This window comes from Canis lupus, chromosome 6 (assembly GCF_011100685.1).
Source record: "Canis lupus familiaris isolate Mischka breed German Shepherd chromosome 6, alternate assembly UU_Cfam_GSD_1.0, whole genome shotgun sequence".
NCBI lineage: Eukaryota > Metazoa > Chordata > Mammalia > Carnivora > Canidae > Canis > Canis lupus.
Genome location: NC_049227.1, coordinates 9,369,715 through 9,387,860, shown reverse-complemented (window position 1 = coordinate 9,387,860; position 18,146 = coordinate 9,369,715). Strand labels below are relative to the sequence as shown.

The window sequence follows — 18,146 nt, the reverse complement described above, 5'->3', positions numbered from 1 at the left end:
CTAACTGGGCTTCCTCCGCATTATCTCTCATATGTGTATCCTCTAAACATATTTGCATTTCAAATGATGAATAAATAAATAAGGTCTTAAAAAAAAGAACCTCAAAATAAACCCAACATGTATATCTCAAGTAAATAAAAACAATAAAAGGAGGTGGGATAGATTTTTTGTTTTACGCATTGAAAAATTGTTGGGAGCCTATGTATTTCAATAGTAATTATCTCCTAACCATGGGATTCTAGGTGATTTTATCTTCATTGTTAATTTTTTGGTACTGTTTCAAAAATTTTTTTAAAGGTTTTATTTATTCATGAGAAATACAGAGAGGGAAGCAGAGACATAGGCAGAGGGAGAAGGAGGCTCCCTGCGAGGAGCCTGATGTGGGACTCAGTCCCAGAACCCCGGGGATCATGACCTGAGCCAAAGGCAGATGCTCCCCTAACTCTGGGAAACGAACAAGGGGTAGTGGAAAGGGAGGTGGGCGGGGGGTTGGGGTGCCTGGGTAATGGGCACTGAGGGGGGCACTTGGCGGGATGAGCACTGGGTGTTATGCTAAATGTTGGCAAATTGAACTCCAATAAAAACAAACAAACAAAGGCAGATGCTCAACCACTGAGCCACCTAGGCGTCCCTTTTTTCAAATTTTCTACAAAAAGCATGTATTACTTTTACAACTAGGAGAAATATTTTTATTTTACAAATCAACCGATACAAGTTTTTATGTATATAGTCAGGCTCTCCACCAGGGTGGCTCTGATGAACTGAAATAGAATCCCTCTCATATCTTTGCAAGGCTCACTGACACTCCAAATGGAGACACTGGCACATAAAATGACAATCCTTACATGCACAGATGTGATAAATGTTGCTAGCTCTGTCTCTGCCCTCACCACCTCAGCACTGCTTTTCTATGTGGGAACTGGACCACTGCCAGGTTTCCTTCACCTGCCACCACCCACATCCCAATTCTTGCTGGTTGAAATATGGCCCGTGCATTAAAAAAGTAAGAGAAGAGGTACAGATGGCTGAAGGGAAGGGCTTCTAGGCTTGATCATCACACCAGCTTCTCCATCCTCACAGCCCAGAACCTGCAGAATCGCTCAAGTGGGGCAAATGAAGGACAGGAGTAAGTTGACCTCATTGCGGATGATTAGCCGCCCTGGGTGGATTCTGTCGGGCAAGCCCAGACTGGAGGTCATTTCCCAGGCGTCCACAAAAGCCACACGGAGGTCAGCAAACGCAGCTCGGAGAAGCCGATTCACCTGGAGGGTGAACCAGTCACTGCCATACACGGACTTGTAGCCAGTGTTGGCCAGCTTGATGACCACGAGAGTGCGGGGCTCCCGGGCCAGCAGTGCAGCCACGGCAGCCCTGATCCCTGCAAGTCGTTGCACAAAGGCAGATGGGGGAAAGGTGGTGAAGTGGGCGCCCAGGCCCAGCACCACCACTGTGTGGGGGCCCCCGGCCAGGCCCCCCAGCTCCCGGACCACAGAGTGCAGGGAGGCCACTGGTGTGCGCAGGGAGCGCAGGGGCCAGCTGTGAGCCCGCCAGTGCAGCACTATGCCCCGAGTGGTCTCCACTGCCATCAGGGGCCCCGTCTGATACGTGGTGTGTAGATCCACAGGCTTCAGGGCTGTGGGGAGGACAAGAGGAAGTATAGGGGTTAATATAAGAATGAACTTCCTCATTTAAAAACACAAAAGATCTAGCATGGCTTGCTTTTCTGTTAGCACGCGAGTAGCCTCTGGCCCAGTCACCTGGTTATGCTCTTCCTAATCTGTAATATCGCCATTGACCTTCCAGTTACCAAGTCTGGGGGCCTATTCTCAGTCCTGAGCCACTCTGGCACCTTGGAGAATTTGTTACCTTGATGGTCCTTTAGACACCCCCTCCTTTCTTAGCAGTATGTTGTCACCCTCTGCAGTCTCCTTTCAGACACAATACTTCAACTCGGATTCATCCACCAGCTCCCTTCAGCTGCCCCTGGAGGAAGACTTGCCCCCATGCTAGAGAGTCAGGGCTGTCCAGTTTATATGCGTGTGCAATGGTGGCCAGCCAGGGGCCAGAGGCTTCTGACATCTGGTCTGTCACTCAGCTGTGTGCCCTCATAGATAGCTAGACGCACCTGCAGGAAAAGACCCCTCCTTTCTTCACACAAAGTCCCTGCCTGCTTATCCCACCTTGTGCTTCAGGTGGTGCCAAATCAGCTAGCAGGGGATCTGGTTTTCCCAGTGTTCTGTCATGAGCTTCTGTTCATCATTAGAAACACCTCTTGCTGCACGCCTGGGTGGCTCAGTGGTTGAATGTCTGCCGTTGGCTAAGGGCGTGATCCTGGGGTCCAGGGATCAAGTCCCACATTGGGATCCCTGCTGGCAGCCTGCTTTTCCCTCTGCCTGTCTCTGCCTCTCTGTGTGTCTCTCATGAATGAATAAAGTCTTTAAAAAAAAAAAAAAGCATTTCTTGCTTAGGAAAGTCACCTACTCCACCTGCCACACGCAGAATTATCCCAAGGCAAGCACCCTGGGGGGGAGGGGTTCTTAGTTGGAACTAGAGCTCTCTTTGTCCCTAAAGGAAGGGGCTGCACCCAGACCAACCCTCCTGGGAGACAGGGGCTTCGATCCCTCAAGCAGGAGGGTAGACAACATCCCACAGACCTCAAGGTGGGGCAGCTGGTACTTTTAGAACTTCTGTAAACAAATGGCAGCCCACATCCATCTTGTGCCAGGAAGCCCAACAAGGCTGCCCTCATGCTCAAAGGTGAGGATGAGAAATGGGAGAGGATTCTCCTTCATGAGAGCACAGACTCACCCTATGGGCCCTGCACACTTCTCTGCTGGATGATGGGAGGACAGGTAGGGGAGGTGGCTTGGTGCTGATGTTTCTTCTCTCCTTGGCTGTCATTTCCCCCCACTCCCCTATAAAGCATATTCCTTAATCCATGTTATATTATATTGTAAAATCTGTGCACAAAAGTTGAAGGCTCAGTTGGGGACTCATCCTGCATGACACTCTCACCTCTTTTAACTTTTATCTTCCCGGACATAAACATGAAACTCTATCTGAAACTTAGACATCTCAATTCACTTCCAATTTCATGTGTCCAAAAGCATCATGCACATGCTCCCCAGAAGCTCCTCCCACCTCTTCAACTCAATATGAAGAATATACAATAAATACACCATCTTTTCCCACTGCTGTCTCTTGCTTCCACATCCAGTCAGGCATTCCAGTGACTTTCATTTTGAGCCCATTTCCTGTTATCCCTAGTTACCAGATCATCTCTCCTCTTTCCAGAAGCAATCAGTCAACAAGCTGTCAGTTCCTCCGGTATGATACTTCCTTTACTGCTGACCCTAATTTAGTCTCTCATCAGCCCACATGCTGACCTACAGTTGTCTTGTCTTGGACTTTCTCTTTTCAATCCAATCAACCCAACAAACTGAAAACTCTGAAAATATTCAGTGTCTCCTCAATGTCACAAGATAAATCCCTGGTTTCCCTACAATACTTTTGTTAAATTCCAACTCTGGTCCTCCAGTATCCCTTGGCAAATCCTTACTTCCAGCTAAGGTTAGGTACTCATTGTTCTTCAAACATATCTACACTCCTGTTAGAGCCTCCAATCATTGGCCTAATTGTTGAGATTATGTGTAATCTGGGCACCTTGTTCCCCATCTCTGCTTCTGCCCCAAGCTTAGGTATCCTCCAGATCCTTCTCCTGAAGTGTTCTCTGCCTTCTCAAAGCCCTGGATCTTATCTTCCCTTTTTCTCTTAGGAGCCCTGCCCTCTCCCTTCACAGCCACTCACAGGGCACGGTGTCACGCAGGTACTCCCACCACTGCCGAAGCGTGGAGTCCCCCATCATGTGGATGATGTGGCCAGCCAGGCAGCCCAGGATGCTGTCAACGGTTGAGAAGGAACGGCCGGAGCAGGATAGTGAGTGCCACATGGCTTGGTGGTAGAAGCCAGAGGGCTTTGGGCCCATGATCCCAGGGTGGCACGGTTGTTGAGGGGACAGAACTGTAAACAATTATTTGTAAGCAAAACAATCTGTGGGTACAGAAGAGTCTAAAGCCACAGGCATGGAATAAGTGCTGCCTTTTCTGCAAGCCCGTGTCACTTACCCAGACTCTTGTTGCTCTCCTTGGCCACCCAGATTGGCGAAATATCCTGAGGGAGGACCTTGTCTGTCACATTCCTGAAGAGAAACCAATTGGCAAGAGGGGAGCCCTTAATGGGAATGTGTGATGGGAAGGAATCCTGGGCTGAGGCAAGATGGGGGTTCTTGGAGGAAAGGAAGTTCTCAAAGTCAAGGACATCTCTCCAGTGTCAGGAGACAGTGAGTGGAAGCTAGAATTCAGTGATCCAGGGATCCAGGTTCTTGGCCTCCGTGATCCCATCAGTGCAGAGAGCAGAACTGCTTTAAAATGTAACCAGGATTTTGGTTTTATTTAGGTATGATGGGGCCAACAGATCAGGAGATGATGGCCATGAGAAAGATAAGGTGTCACTCAGAGTTCCTGAGAGGCAGGGGCACAGTGTACTATACCAGGCCACACAGGGAAGCGCAGGGTCAGTTGGGGGCAGAGGACAACAACCTAGGTCAGGATTTTCCCAGGAAGGAATAGGCAAGGAAGGGTAAGCATCTGAGGAAATTGGTCATTTGAATAATTTCAGTGGGCTCTGGGCTGTAGAGGTAGATTGTAACTGTCAGCACCTGGCCCTGAGGTGATTTTATTTTATTTTATTTATTTATTTATTTATTTTAAACAGTGGGTTTATTTATTTTTTTAATTTTTATTTATTTATGATAGTCACACAGAGAGAGAGAGAGAGAGAGAGAGAGAGAGAGAGAGAGAGAGAGAGAGAGGCAGAGACACAGGCAGAGGGAGAAGCAGGCTCCATGCACCGGGAGCCCGATGTGGGATTTGATCCCGGGTCTCCAGGATCGCGCCCTGGGCCAAAGGCAGGCGCCAAACCGCTGCGCCACCCAGGGATCCCCCCCTGAGGTGATTTTAGGCAGGGAGGGGATATTGGCCCAGACTGTAGGAGCCAGATAAAAGGAGGCAGGGTGGTGGTGTGCACTCAGGATCGGGTGGTATGCTCAAAGCAAGTTGTTTGCTATCTCTAGGAGCTAGAGATGAGCTAGCTATCCCTGGAAGGGGCTACCCCTCCCTGGGGCCACAAGGCTCCAAAGCATCAAAGCATCACAAAAATATAGGAAATGAAAAACATGATTTAAGGGCGCCCGGGTGGCCCAATCGGTTAAGCATCTGACTCTTGATTTCAGCTCAAGTTGTGATCTCAGGTTGTGAGATTAACTTCCCAGTTGGGTTTCATATTGAGAGTGGTAGAGCCTACTTAAGATTCTCTCTTCCTAGGTATCCCTGGGTGGCTCAGCGGTTTAGTGCCTGCCTTTGGCCCAGGGTGTGATCCTGGAGACCTGGGATCAAGTCCCACATCAGGCTCCCTGCATGGAGCCTGCTTCTCCCTCTGTCTGTGTCTCTGCCTCTCTCTGTGTCTTTCATAAATAAAATCTAAAAAAAGAAACTGATTTTTTTAAAAAGATTCTCTCCTTTCTCTCCTGACTCCTTGCCCACTCACTCTCTCTTTTAAAAAGCAAAACAAAACAAAACAAAACAAAAAAAAAAAACCATGATTCATACAAAGGGACTTGGAGCCTTTTTCAAGAAGTGCTAACTCTCCTCTTGGTCTCACTGAGGCCGCTCCTACTGGATTCTCCTGCCTAGCATTAGACCAGCAGTCACTCCCTGACCCCTGGGATGCCTCCCCCCACCCTCACCCCCGTTGCCCCTTGTGTGAACCTTCTCCCCAGGCTCTAGGCTCAGCCTTTATTCCTCCTTCCAGATTGCACTCCTTCCCTTGGTGGTCTCACTCAGCCAAGATCTCTGGCCCAGTCTTTTCTGCCAAATTCCAGGTTTATGAGCCTAACCATCCGCTCAGCATCTCCACTTGGTGTCTTAATGCACGTGACCAAACTCCTGCTCTCCACCCTCATCCCCACACCCCACTGCCCACCTGAGGTTTTCTCATCCCAGCTGATGGCAACTGGCCTTTAACAGGTGAGTGGGCCCCACACCATGCACTCATCAGCGAGTTCTCACTTTTTGGCACATTCCTCATTTTCTCAGGACATCCTATGGGCACTGCCTTCAGAATATACCCAGAAATGAATAGCTTTAGACACCTCTACTACTGCAGCCCGAAGCAAAGGCCTCCTACCTTTCATTCTCCCTGATTATCCCTTAACCTGCAGTCTATTCTCAATGTGACCATCTGAGAGACCCTTTAACAATGTGAATCGGGGGCACCTGGGTAGCTCAGTGGTTGAGCATCTGCCTTTGGCTCCGGTCATGATCCCGGAGTCCTGGGACCAAGTCCTGCATCGGGCTCCCCATAGGGAGCCTGCTTCTCCCTCTGCCTATGTCTCTGCCTCTCTCTCTGTCTCTCATGAATAAATAAATGGATAAATCTTTAAAAAAAAGTGAATCATATCATGCCCATCTTCTGGTTCAAAATCCTGCAATGATTCCCTTTTCGCTTACAGAAAAAATCAACGTACTTACAGAGCCCTTCCTGGTCATACCATGTCCCTGCCTTAAGGCCACTGGTCTTCACCTGCCACCTCCCCATCCTTCGCTCCATCCCAGCTATTTGTTCCACAGACACACCAGGCACCCCATGGCATTTCCTCTGCATCGAAACTCTTCTCTTAGGTATATCCTGGGTTAATTCTTTCATCCTCTTTAAGTCTTTGGTCAGATGTCACCTTCTTAATGAGGTCTACCCTGACCCTCTATTTAATATTACAACCTGTCCCCACCATACTCCTAATCCTCCCCTGTATTTTAAATCTCCCCTAATGTTTTATTTACTATTATTTACTTATTGCTATGTTTATTGTTTCTGACCCTTCCTCCTGTCATAAGTAAGCTTTACCAGGGCAGGGGCCTTGCTGTCACTTGGCGGCTGCATTCCCAGTGCCTCCAGCAGGACCAGCAAGACTGTGCATGTAGAGGCCGTTCAGAATGCATTTGCTGAATGAAAGAACGGACTGCTTGAAGGGGCTGAGGAGAGGGGAATTTGCTTCTGAGGGGGAGAGGGGATGATAATATTTCTACAATCTAAAAAAATGCCTGAGTATGGCCTTCTTTGAGTGTCAGGGCCTTAGTGCCCCCTAGAGATAACAGCTTCAGGAAGCAGGTGAAGGATAATCCCAGAGACTCTGGACCCAGGTGGAAATGCCTGCTCTCCCAGCAGAGCCCAAGATTATACAATTTTGGAGAGCAGACACTTTGGAGTGACCAGCATGGACAGAGGTCAAAGGAAGAATCCCATATGGCCAAAGTGTCAGTTTCTTTGCAGGACCTTAGGTGAGGGGAGCTTTTGCCACCAGCCCATCTGCAGAAGTCCTCAGGTGGGATTAAAATTGATGTCAAGAAAACACCTGACCTTGGGGCTGCAGATTCGTATCCGCTACACATTCGCCACATGTGTGGTTATCTCTTTAATGCCTGTCTTCTTTTTAAAGATTATTTATTTGTTTATTTATTCATGAGAGAGGCAGAGACACAGACAGAGAGAGAAGCAGGCTCCATTCAGGGAGCCTGACGTGGGACTCGATCCCGAGACTCCAAGATCATGACCTGAGCCAAAGGCGGCGCTAAACTGCTGAGCCACCCAGGGATCCCTAATACCTGTCTTTTATCAGTACACTCTTGGCTTGTGTGGGATGGAGCTACATCCGCCCTCCTCTCCCATCTTCAGGATCTCCAGGACTTTGGACAATGTCAGGGCAGGGGCCACTCAACAGTAGCAAAACGCTTGGAACAAGATTGTAAAAGCCAAGAGCCGCTATATGCTGTCCCTGTTCTAAGCACTTTACACGTATTAATTCATTTGTTCTTCACCACAAGTCTATGAGGGAAGTACTATTATTATTCCCGTCTACAGATGAAAGAACAGAGAGGTTAAATGACTTGCCAGAGATCCCATGGATAGAAGCTGGCAAATTGGAGCAGGTCGAGTCAGAACCCACACACTCTTACTCCAGAGACTTTTGGGCCGTACCCCGAGGGACTTCCTGAGATGGATCCTGAATTTAACCTTAGATTTACTTTCAATCGACCAATGCAAAAAGGATGTGTTCTTCTCCTTTTCTGACCAAAGGGAACATAAGAATTGGTTTGGAAAGACCAAGGTTTCCTGGTGCTAAATTCTCATGCCAGGAAATAAATGTTAGTGGGTATTTGCCAGACTGAGCTACTGAGAGCCTTCTGGAGTTGAGTGTCTGGTGGGGCCAGCAGGTACCTTGGCACCTCAGGAGTCTCTGGCTTGGCTCACCCCCTCCAGTCCTCATGGCAGCCAGTGAGAACTTCTGTGCTCTCTGGGGCTGAGGAGCAGCAGCCATTACAGCTGTCATCCCTCCCCGGAACACCTCTGGCTCTTCTCTCCCCAGTCAGTGGGGGTGGCCCTCCACCCATGCTCTGCCCCCACTTAGCTATCTTCTGGGACCCTATCTTTGCCTCCATCCCCTACTCTCCCTGCTGGAACCAGACACCCAGGTCTCACACCTTAAAAAATGCCTCCCATCTCTTTGGGGTCTCTCTGCCCCCACCCCACCTCAGATCTCAGGGACAGCAGGGCTCAAGATAAGCCAGGCTGTTTGCCACATCTTCCCTCCTTGTCTCCCATTCTCTGTCTATCCAGAGAGGCTTGCTCCCCCAAGACTGAGGACAGTTCTTAGCCATTCCCAGCTTCTAGGCTATAGGCTCTGCTCCCCTCTCATTCAGGGGGGTCACATCCATCCTCCATACTCCCCGACAACATATGCTGGTGATTTCTTCACTACATCTCTTCTTACAAGGGCCATCAGAAGAGCAGAGAGGCCTAGAATGCTTCTCTTTTGCCAGAGATCCATGCTTCTCCTTTAAGCGTAGCTAAATTGCCATCTGCCTGAACTGCCAGGTGGGGTGCCCTTTCTCTGCGTCCTCACACCACTCCATGCATACTACACTTAAGCACTCATCACACTGTGTGTTTTTAAAAGCCAGGAGTCTCCTCAGTGAAAACTTGTAGAGGGCAGGGATGCTGACCATTACATAAAAGTAGTCAGCACTTAGTATGAGACCTGGCATGCAGTAGGAAACATGTTTAATAGAAGGGAATAGATGGATAAGGGTGGTGGCTCAGGGAGAATAATCACAGGGGCTTGGGGTCAGGGATTGGGGCAGACATCCCAGATGATGCTGGGTTTCTTACCATGCCAGTAGGGCCTCCTCGTGTGGTGTAGTCACATTCCAATAATGTCCACTTGAATGCCCTACCAGTGAGTCACAGGGTAGGGTAGGGGGTCGAGCACAGAACCAGAGCTCACCAGAATCTTCATCCCTGTAGTGACAGGTAGATTCTTCCTCCCCCATTAGCAGGGGGTTAACATTGCAAGTCACAATTTCTTCATATCCTGTGGGTCCTCGGAAATAGCCCATGAAATCAACCATGGCCCACTGGTCTCTCCAGATTCCCCGCAGGACCCCAACTGCCTCACTGGAGTGGATCAGCCGTACTTGCACCTGGGCCTGTCCAGCCCAGAGTAGGGGGAAGGACAACAGGTAGGTGCCATTCTCCAAATCCTGTATATCCCCAGGAACTCCTGCCTTCAGGTAGGGACCCAACAGCTGTGCTCGAAACAGATCCCCACCATGGGTCTTGGGCCTGCCCCGGTGGTCTCTGGCAATAAGAATGGCCTCTAGGTAGCCTCCCAGGGTGTAGCTGGCCTGAGAAGTTTTCCTCAGGTGGTAGGTGGAGGTCTGGGGACTGGTGGAGGCTAAGAGGTCTCCCCCATCTCCTGGGGTGGGAGGCCAGTGCAGAAGATGGGTCAGGTCTGAGAGCTCCTGAGGGAGAGAGCCAGAAGACTTGTGGGCTGGGTGGGGCTGTGGGGGCAGAGGAATGGTGCTGTCAAGCCAGGAAACTCTGATGTACAAGATCTGTGGGTAGAGAAAGAAGAACCTGTCAGTGGTTTACATTTCTTCACCTTTCTTTTGGGAAGGCATTGTCAGTTCACAAGATTTAGTTCTCTGCCTGGTGGATCTCAGGCAGGAATCCTACCTGCCCTGCCTCATGCTGCTTCTGATCCAAAGCTGGTGTCTGAGTGACCACCACACACATCTGCAGATAACAACTCATGTTTCCTGGATAAAATCAACATGAGCAGGAAGAAAGATTTGGGGGTTACATGAAGAAGAAAGAAATGTTACAGAGCAGGAGAAGAAGGAGCTATTTCCTTTATGCTGATCACTGAGACCTGTCCAAGAGGCACTTACTTAAGCCCCTGGAATTTGAATTTTTTTTTTTTTTTTAGTATGAATTGTTGGCATAGTTTGTGACTGAGAACTGGGGAGGTGGGACACAGTTTTACCAGGGACCCATGCAACTGGGGAATGAGACTTGATATGGTGGAGTCCCACCAGAGTCTGCCAATGGCTCTGGGAGTAGCTTGAGATTGAGTTCTTTATCCATAGGGCCTACTGGAGCTACCATCCTTTCATCAGGCCAATGGTCAATACAGTGGTCAACAACTGCGATTGGTCAACAGGAAGGGATGGCCACCTTATCAGGTTAGTGACAGGGTGGAGGCTATCTACATCTCCTTCTCTTGGTTTCCCTCTCCATATCAAAGGAGAAATAGAGTGGAGAAATGAGGGAAGTGCACACATGAATAGAGCATGCCTCCAGCTGACTCAAATCAGCTAGAGCCTTGGCTGAACTTGGCAAGAGGGGACAGAGGGAGAAGGGAAGGAGCAGAGGAGGAAAGCTTTTAATATGATATGCAATTGAAATTTGAAATGAATAGAACTGAGTCTTAGAGACACAAAATCAACTGATTTCATAACCGAAATTAACTTAAAACTTATGGAATCAGAATGAGATGTGGTGGGAAGGATAGCACACAACAGACACAGTTCATAGCAACAACTGGATGAATTAAAATTGTTTCGAATTTATACTCCAACTAGGTTCTCCCTAAATTGGCTATAAGTTCTCTAGTAAGCATGGGCCTTTAGTTTCTGCAGGCTGCAGTGACCCAGTTGATGGCTGTGGTCTTGCAACTGGATTTTAGTTGCATGGGCTTTAGTAAGTAAAACCTGAGCATCTGCTGTTGACTTTGATCTAAGAATCTGCTCCTAAAACTGTGGTTAGATTACCAAGACAAGAGAGCATATAGGATTGTTGTTGTTTTTTAAACTTTTTATTTTAATTAGGCTCCATGCCCAACACAGGGCTTGAATTCACAATCCTGAAATTAAGCGTCGCATGTTCTACCGACTAAGCCAGTCAGGTGCCCCTAGTTTTGTTTGTTTTGTATGTTTGTTTGTTAAAGTACATCCCCTCTACCCGATCAGCTTGAGGGGGTTCATCTGTCTAAGGGGAGATTAGGATTTGTTAAAAAGGAATGCAAAGAAAAAGAGGATATGTAAAGGCTATGATGAATGAGAGGAAAATGGGTTAATTTTTTAAGCAAGTTAAAATATTAAAAGCATAGTTGAGGCTTCCCTAAATGACTAGAGAACAATGGAGAGAAATATATTACCAGAAACAAACCCTCCTCTATGAAGAAAGATGTGACACAGAGATTTTTTTTTCTGACATTAAAGTAACAAGTTACTCAAATACTGGAAAATTCAAAAGCAGAAAAAAGGCAAATGTGTTAATCAGGAATTGCTTTTGGCTGGTAGTAACAGACATTAACTTAAGTGGCATAAGCAAGGAGACTTATTTTTCTCTCAATGAGTGTCTTTAAATAGACAATTGGTGGCCTTGGTCTTAAGTTTGTCAGGCCAAGGTCTCTGAGATTTTCTTTACATTTCCCTCATGGTCCCAAGAAGACTGCTGGAGCTCCAGCCATCACATTCATTTTTACAGCAGCAGGAAAGAAATAAAGCAGGGCACCAGATAGCTTTAGAAGTACTGTCCAACAGCTTTTGTTTATATTTCATTGACTACTCCTGTCTTTGATGGAGTCTGGACATAAAGTCTCCCCTTTCCCAGGTTTGGGTTAGTAGGGTAGAATGGGAGAATATTTCTAAAATGAGCCAAAAGCCTTGTAGCCACCAGATTTAGTTCAGGAATCTGATGAGAGGGAAACCAACAGGCTGACAGAGCAATTGCCCTTGGGAGGCATGTTTCTTGGGACAAATCAATTCCCATGCAAGAAGACTTGGCCACAGCCTTTGGACAGAGCATGGAAGATGCCAACATGCAGATGGAGGGATATATTTCTCAAGGTCATGTAATTTACAGTACTCACACCTTACATATCAGTTGGATATCAGGACTGTGGAAATTAAAGGGGAACAGGAAATTGAGATGTTTCAAACATATGGATCTGGGGAAGATGGGCCCTTCAAGTAAGGTCTGATAATGAAGGTTTTGCTATTGCACATTTCCACATTTTTCAAAAGTAAGGGATGTCCCATACCACATTCTCTGGAAAAGGAGCAAGCACACAGAGGTGGATTTTCCCTACAGCTAGAGTATGCACAGGACACAGTCATCCTCAGTGGGGGAAATGTCTTGACAAAATTTAAGTTCATAGGTTGTGGACTTCAGATAACCAGTGCAGACCAATATCTGGTGAGGCTGAAACCAAGAAGCTTTTCACTTCTTTGCCTACTGACTTGCATTCAGCTACCTCTGAAGTTCAGCTTTGTTCTTCAGCAAAACCAGAAGCTGGATTGTACTAGGCTCTGGGAACATTGTTTCCTAGGTTAACTATTCAGAGGGGTGGGATTTTGCTATCATTCTTCCTTGTTCTATTTCTTCCTTCATTCTTAACTCTTAGGGCCTATGTATGTGAGATAGTGATCCTGTATAGAAGTGTGTCTCTTGTGCAGATCTGGGCTTTCCTGCAGGCCGGTTTCTCTAGGTCTAGACTTGGGGAGGGTATTTGTGACAAACACTTTTGGTTGCCTATTCAATATCCCATTTTTGTTTGGGATGGAATATAGCCAAATGTGATACATTATTATCATGTGGTGTATTATTATTGGCCTGAGCCAGTCATGATATTCATGTTCTACACTTCCCCAGTCTTCTTGAAAGTTTCTCAGTTCTGGCTAATAAAATACAAGAAGAGGTCTGATGAGAGATATCTGGGACACCTGTCACTCCCTAACAAAAAGGACCAATAAAGCTGGGACTGCCCCTATTTTATTTCCACCTGAGATGTGAATTCAGTGTCTGGAGGTGTGTTGGCCATCTTGCAATAAGAAAGAAAAGGCAGTTTCAAATTTTATTTCTTTTCCAGTACCTTCATTCCTGGTGCTGTGTGTTATAGAAGACATTCATATCATGATAGGGACCTCTGGCTGTTTCTTTGTGTGATGATGCTGGGTTGGCACAGTGTGGGGAAGGAGTATTCCTGAAAGCCATTCCTATACTGAGATAATTAGCTACAACTTAGCTATACACAAGAATGACTACAAACCCATTACATTAAAACTAAATGTTCCTCAACTCAAATTGCTCTTAACAGGCTCTAAAAAAATGCCTGTGACCAAACACTCCAACAACATCTGACATGGAGGAAGTTTAATAGAAAGATACATGACCTTAACAGATCAAAATATTAAAATATTTCACTACTGTAAAACTTACAGAACCATGTGGCATTACTAGCACACCTCTCATTGCCTTGGTAGGCATCTGAGCAAGTTAGAATCTGAACTTCAAGCCTCAGGTTATGACAACAGCAATGCCAATTCTGCCTCCCAACTGACCACATTATGAGAAACTATATATGATTCATCTCATTTTTGGAGATGTTCAAATATGAAAAAATGCATACCTTGGAATTGACAAAATATGATATATACAACATATATAATAGACAAAGGATTAATGCCCAGAAGATAGGAATGCCCACAAGTCAACACGAATGCAATAAATAGTCTAGTGGAGAAACTGGCAAAGTATATGAATAGGCATGTTACAGAAGAGGAACTGCAAAAGCAAATAAACATCAGAAAAAGATGTTCAAGTACATTAGTTATAGGAGCTAGGAATGGTTACAAAAGAGCCAACACACAGTAGCTTAAGAATGATGGTCTTATTTTTCTGATATAATGAGATGTCCAGGAATAGGACATCAAGGGCTGTTTAGTGGCTCCATAAATGTCAGCAAGGATCCAGACTCCACCTGCTGTCCTAATTATGTTAACTTGCTGCTCTGTGGTGCAGGATGGCTGTACTTCCAGTGTTCATGTCCATGTGCCAGTAAGGAAAAATGGGGAATGGCAGACTGTGCTTGGTGGATTTTCTCCTTTAAATTAGGAAAGAAAACATTTTCCCAAAAGCCCCACCCAGAAGACTTTGGCTTTATATTTCATTATCAGGTGTCAGTTGACCACCAGACCTAGGAGAATGACATTATCATGATTGGTTGAGACCATTTATAATTCAACCTGGAGGGCTTGGGGTTTGGGTAAGGACCTTGCTTCCCTGAAACTCAGGGATCTCTGAGGTAGTTCTCCAGAAAAAAAAAGTCTTGGTTTAGAGGTTCTGTTTTTAGAAAAAGGTGTTTAGTAGTTAATTGACAGTCCTTTACTATGCTAGATATCACCTCTTCAGTGTCTACTTCAACTATGACCTAGGTGGACTATGGATAAGGAAGAACTTCCCAGATAATGAAGCCAAGGACCATGGAGAATGATGTCTGGGGAGCCCTGCCCAGGGGAGTGGAATGAGTACATACTGAATGCTTAACTCTTCCTTCCCTTCCCAAACCTCACCCCTAGCCTTCTTCCCAGACTCAACACCTAGAAGACTGACAGCTAGCTAAGCATAGGCCACCAACCTCAAAGCAGAACCCTGGAAAATTTCTCTGAGGACTCTGACTTGTCTTAGAGGAAGACCTATTGGTACTAACACACAGGTTCTCCAATAAAACAGCATGCCCAATCACCCTACATTGAAAAGCCACCACCCATAAGCTTTCTGTTTATTGCTGGTATATAGAAGTAGTTGATTTCTATATATTGGTTTTATTTCATTTAACTACCTTAAATTCAACTTTTGATTTAGTATTTTCTTCTTAAATGATGTTTCCCCTCCATAAGTGACATATCTACAATGTTGACTCTACTCCATTAACATGGTATATCTCTTATTTAGGTCTTCTTTGACTTATTTCATCAATGTTTTGTAATTTTCTGTGTATAGATCTTGGCATTATTTTATTACATTTATATCTAAGTATTTCCCCCTTTTTGAGGGGTACTACTACTGGAAATGGTATTTAAATTTGTTTTTGTTTCCAATTGTTCACTGTTCATATATAGAAATACAATTGATTTGTATATTGACCTTTTTCCTGTGAACTTGCTAAATGTATTTATTAATTCTAGGAGATCTTTGGAGATTTCTTGGGGGTTTCTATATGAGAAATAATGTCTTCTGTGAATAGAAAGAGTTTTATTGCTTCTTTTCCAATATGTATACTATTTTTCCCCCTTGCATTATTGCACTGGCTAGGACTTCCAGTATAATGTGAAAGAGAAGTGCTGCAAGCAGGGGCACCTGGGTGGCTCAGTGGTTGACTGTCTGCTTTTGGCTCAAGGTCATGATCCCAGGGTCCTGGGATACAGTCCTACATCAGGCTCCCCACAGTCAGCCTTCTTCTCCCTCTGCCTATGTCTCTGCCTGTCTCTGTGTTTCTCATGAATAAATAAATAAGGTCTTTAAAAAAAAGTGCTAGAAGCAGACATCCATGCCATATTCCAGATCTTTGGGAAAAACATTCGGTCTTTAACTATTACTTATGACTAAGTATATTCCCTCTCTAAGGATAAGTAAGTTCTCTTCTATGCCTACTTTGCTAAGACTTTTACTCATGAGTAGATGTTGAATTCCATCAAATGCTTTTTCTGCATCTTCTGAGGTGACCATATATATTTCTCCCTTAGGCCTTTAACATGGTGAATTATATTTATTGATGTTTCAATGTAAAATCAGCCTTTTATACTTGGGATAAACTCCACTTGGTAATGACATATTCTCTCAGGAAAGTTTTTTAACTGCAAATTCAATTCTATAATAGATATAGGGCTACTCAGGTTATATATTTCTTTTTGAATCATCTTTTGTTATTTGTGTCTTTTAAGGAATTTATTAAATCAAAGTTGTCAAATTTAGTGGCTTAAATTTGTTTCATAGTGTCTCATTATTTTAATACCTACAGAATATTTATTGAGATACCTCTTGCATTCCTAATATTGATAATTTTTGTCTTTACTCTTTTTTCCTCATTAGTTAGACTACAGGCTTATCAGTTTTATTGATCTTCTCAAAGAACTAGGTTTTAATTTATTTTCCATAATGTTTTTGTTTGTTATTTTGTTTATTTCTGCTTTGATATATATTTTTTCTGCTGACATAGGGCTTAATTTGCTCTTCTTTTCCAGTTTCTTAAGGTGGAAACTAAGTTTATTGATTTGAGATCTTACTCATTTTTTGTTTTTTTGACAAAGGCATTTAATGCTATAAATTTCCCTTTATAATCCCACAAAAATTAATAGGTCTGTTTTCATTTTCCTTCCATTCAAAATACTTTATAATTTCCTTTAAGATTTTTCCTTTGACTGATGGACTATTTAGATGTTATCTAGTTTCCGAATATTTTGGGAGTTTTCTAGAAATCTCTGTTATTGATTTCTAATGTATTTTAAATGTGGTCAGAGAACACAACTTTGATTTGAAACATTTTAAATTTATTTAGTCTTGTATTATGGCCCAGAATACAATCTATTCTGGTAAGCATTCCATGCTATTTGAAAAGAATGTGTATTCTGCTGTTGTGGAGAGTGTTTTTCTGCATGTTACCTTGGTTTTCTTTTGACTTGTACTTTCAATTATGAATGAATTCATCTATTTTTATTTGAAGTTCTTTAAGTTTTTGCTTATATTTTGAAACTATTATTAGGTACATAAGTTAGGTTTGTTATGTCCTCTTGATGGGTTAGTGAAAAGTTCCTTTTAATGTTATGAAATAACTCCCTGTATCCCTTCAATTCCAGTTGTCCATTCTAGTCTTCCCTTTTCCATATCTGTAACTCCTTCAAACAATCGGTTTCTCATTACCCCGAATTTACTTACTTGCCTGATTTCTCTGTATGAAACCAATTTCCCAACCTTTTCCTGCTCTTGTCCAGCTGCCACCTTTCTTGATTGCCCTCCTCCATAATCCCCAAGGGTTTGCCCCTAGTGATATCAGGAAATGCCATCTCTTGGGGTAATCTTTTCCTCTGCCAGGATCATATCCCTAAAATATATATCTTATTCTAAGACAACACTTTTATACTGGATTCTCTCCTGTTCTCTGATAAAGAACCCAAAACAAGAAAGGATGTTCAAGAAAACATTCTCAGTTTCACCAGAACTAGTCATAGCAAAATATAAACTTAGCTCAGTCTACGTGACAAAAAGTTTGAAGTAATGCTCAGAAGAAGGAGCTGTAGAAGCAACTCAGTTTGAAGACAATTGTTATTTAGCTTAACATAAATGATTCGTCCTTTGTAAACACACAGAATTATATTTTTAAGGTTTCTTTTACTTTCCCTCCCTATTTATCCCTGGTAAAGCTTCTTTCTATAGACTTCAACTTTTTTTCAACAGACCCAAGGGGAAAAGAAAGCTTCTACATATGCACAGAGGGGGAGCAGGGTATCCTTTAAAAATTGTTTTTAATTTATTTATTTGAGAGTGAGCATGAACAGCAGGGAGTAGCAGAGAGACAGGGGGAGGGAGAAGCAGACTCCTTACTGAGCAGGGAGCCCAACACAGGGCTCAATCTCAGGACCCTGGGATCATGACCTGAGCCAGGCAGACACTTAACCAATTGAGTCACCCAAGTGCCTCAAGAGCAGCGTATCCTTGGAGACAATGTATGGAAGCTATCTCAGTTTTAAGAATTAAAAAGGAGCCAGGTGAGCTGGAGAAAGAAATAGCATGGATAGCTCAAGTTTCCATCTTCCCCTCAAACAAACTGTTTTTTGGGCTAGCGTTTTGGACTCCCTTATAGCTACCCCTATCTGATATAATTTGCTCATTCTTTTTCTAAGAGTGTGTCC

At 44.5% G+C, this 18,146-nt stretch overlaps 1 protein-coding gene across 5 annotated transcripts in view; it reads right to left on the bottom strand.

The window, feature by feature from the left end:
* Positions 1–674: 674 nt before the first annotated feature.
* Positions 675–18,146, bottom strand: part of LOC102156373 (NXPE family member 3-like) — a 64,630-nt gene continuing 47,158 nt past the window's right edge. For all 5 annotated transcript variants that reach the window (XM_038539312.1, XM_038539313.1, XM_038539311.1 and 2 more), the window contains 4 exons: positions 9,283–10,007; positions 4,125–4,198; positions 3,808–4,020; positions 675–1,633 (listed from right to left, as the gene is read on the bottom strand). In XM_038539312.1, the coding sequence (XP_038395240.1) occupies positions 1,101–1,633; positions 3,808–4,020; positions 4,125–4,198; positions 9,283–10,007 (1,545 nt within the window). In that variant the 3' untranslated portion in view covers positions 675–1,100. The remainder of the gene's footprint in view (positions 1,634–3,807; positions 4,021–4,124; positions 4,199–9,282; positions 10,008–18,146) is intronic.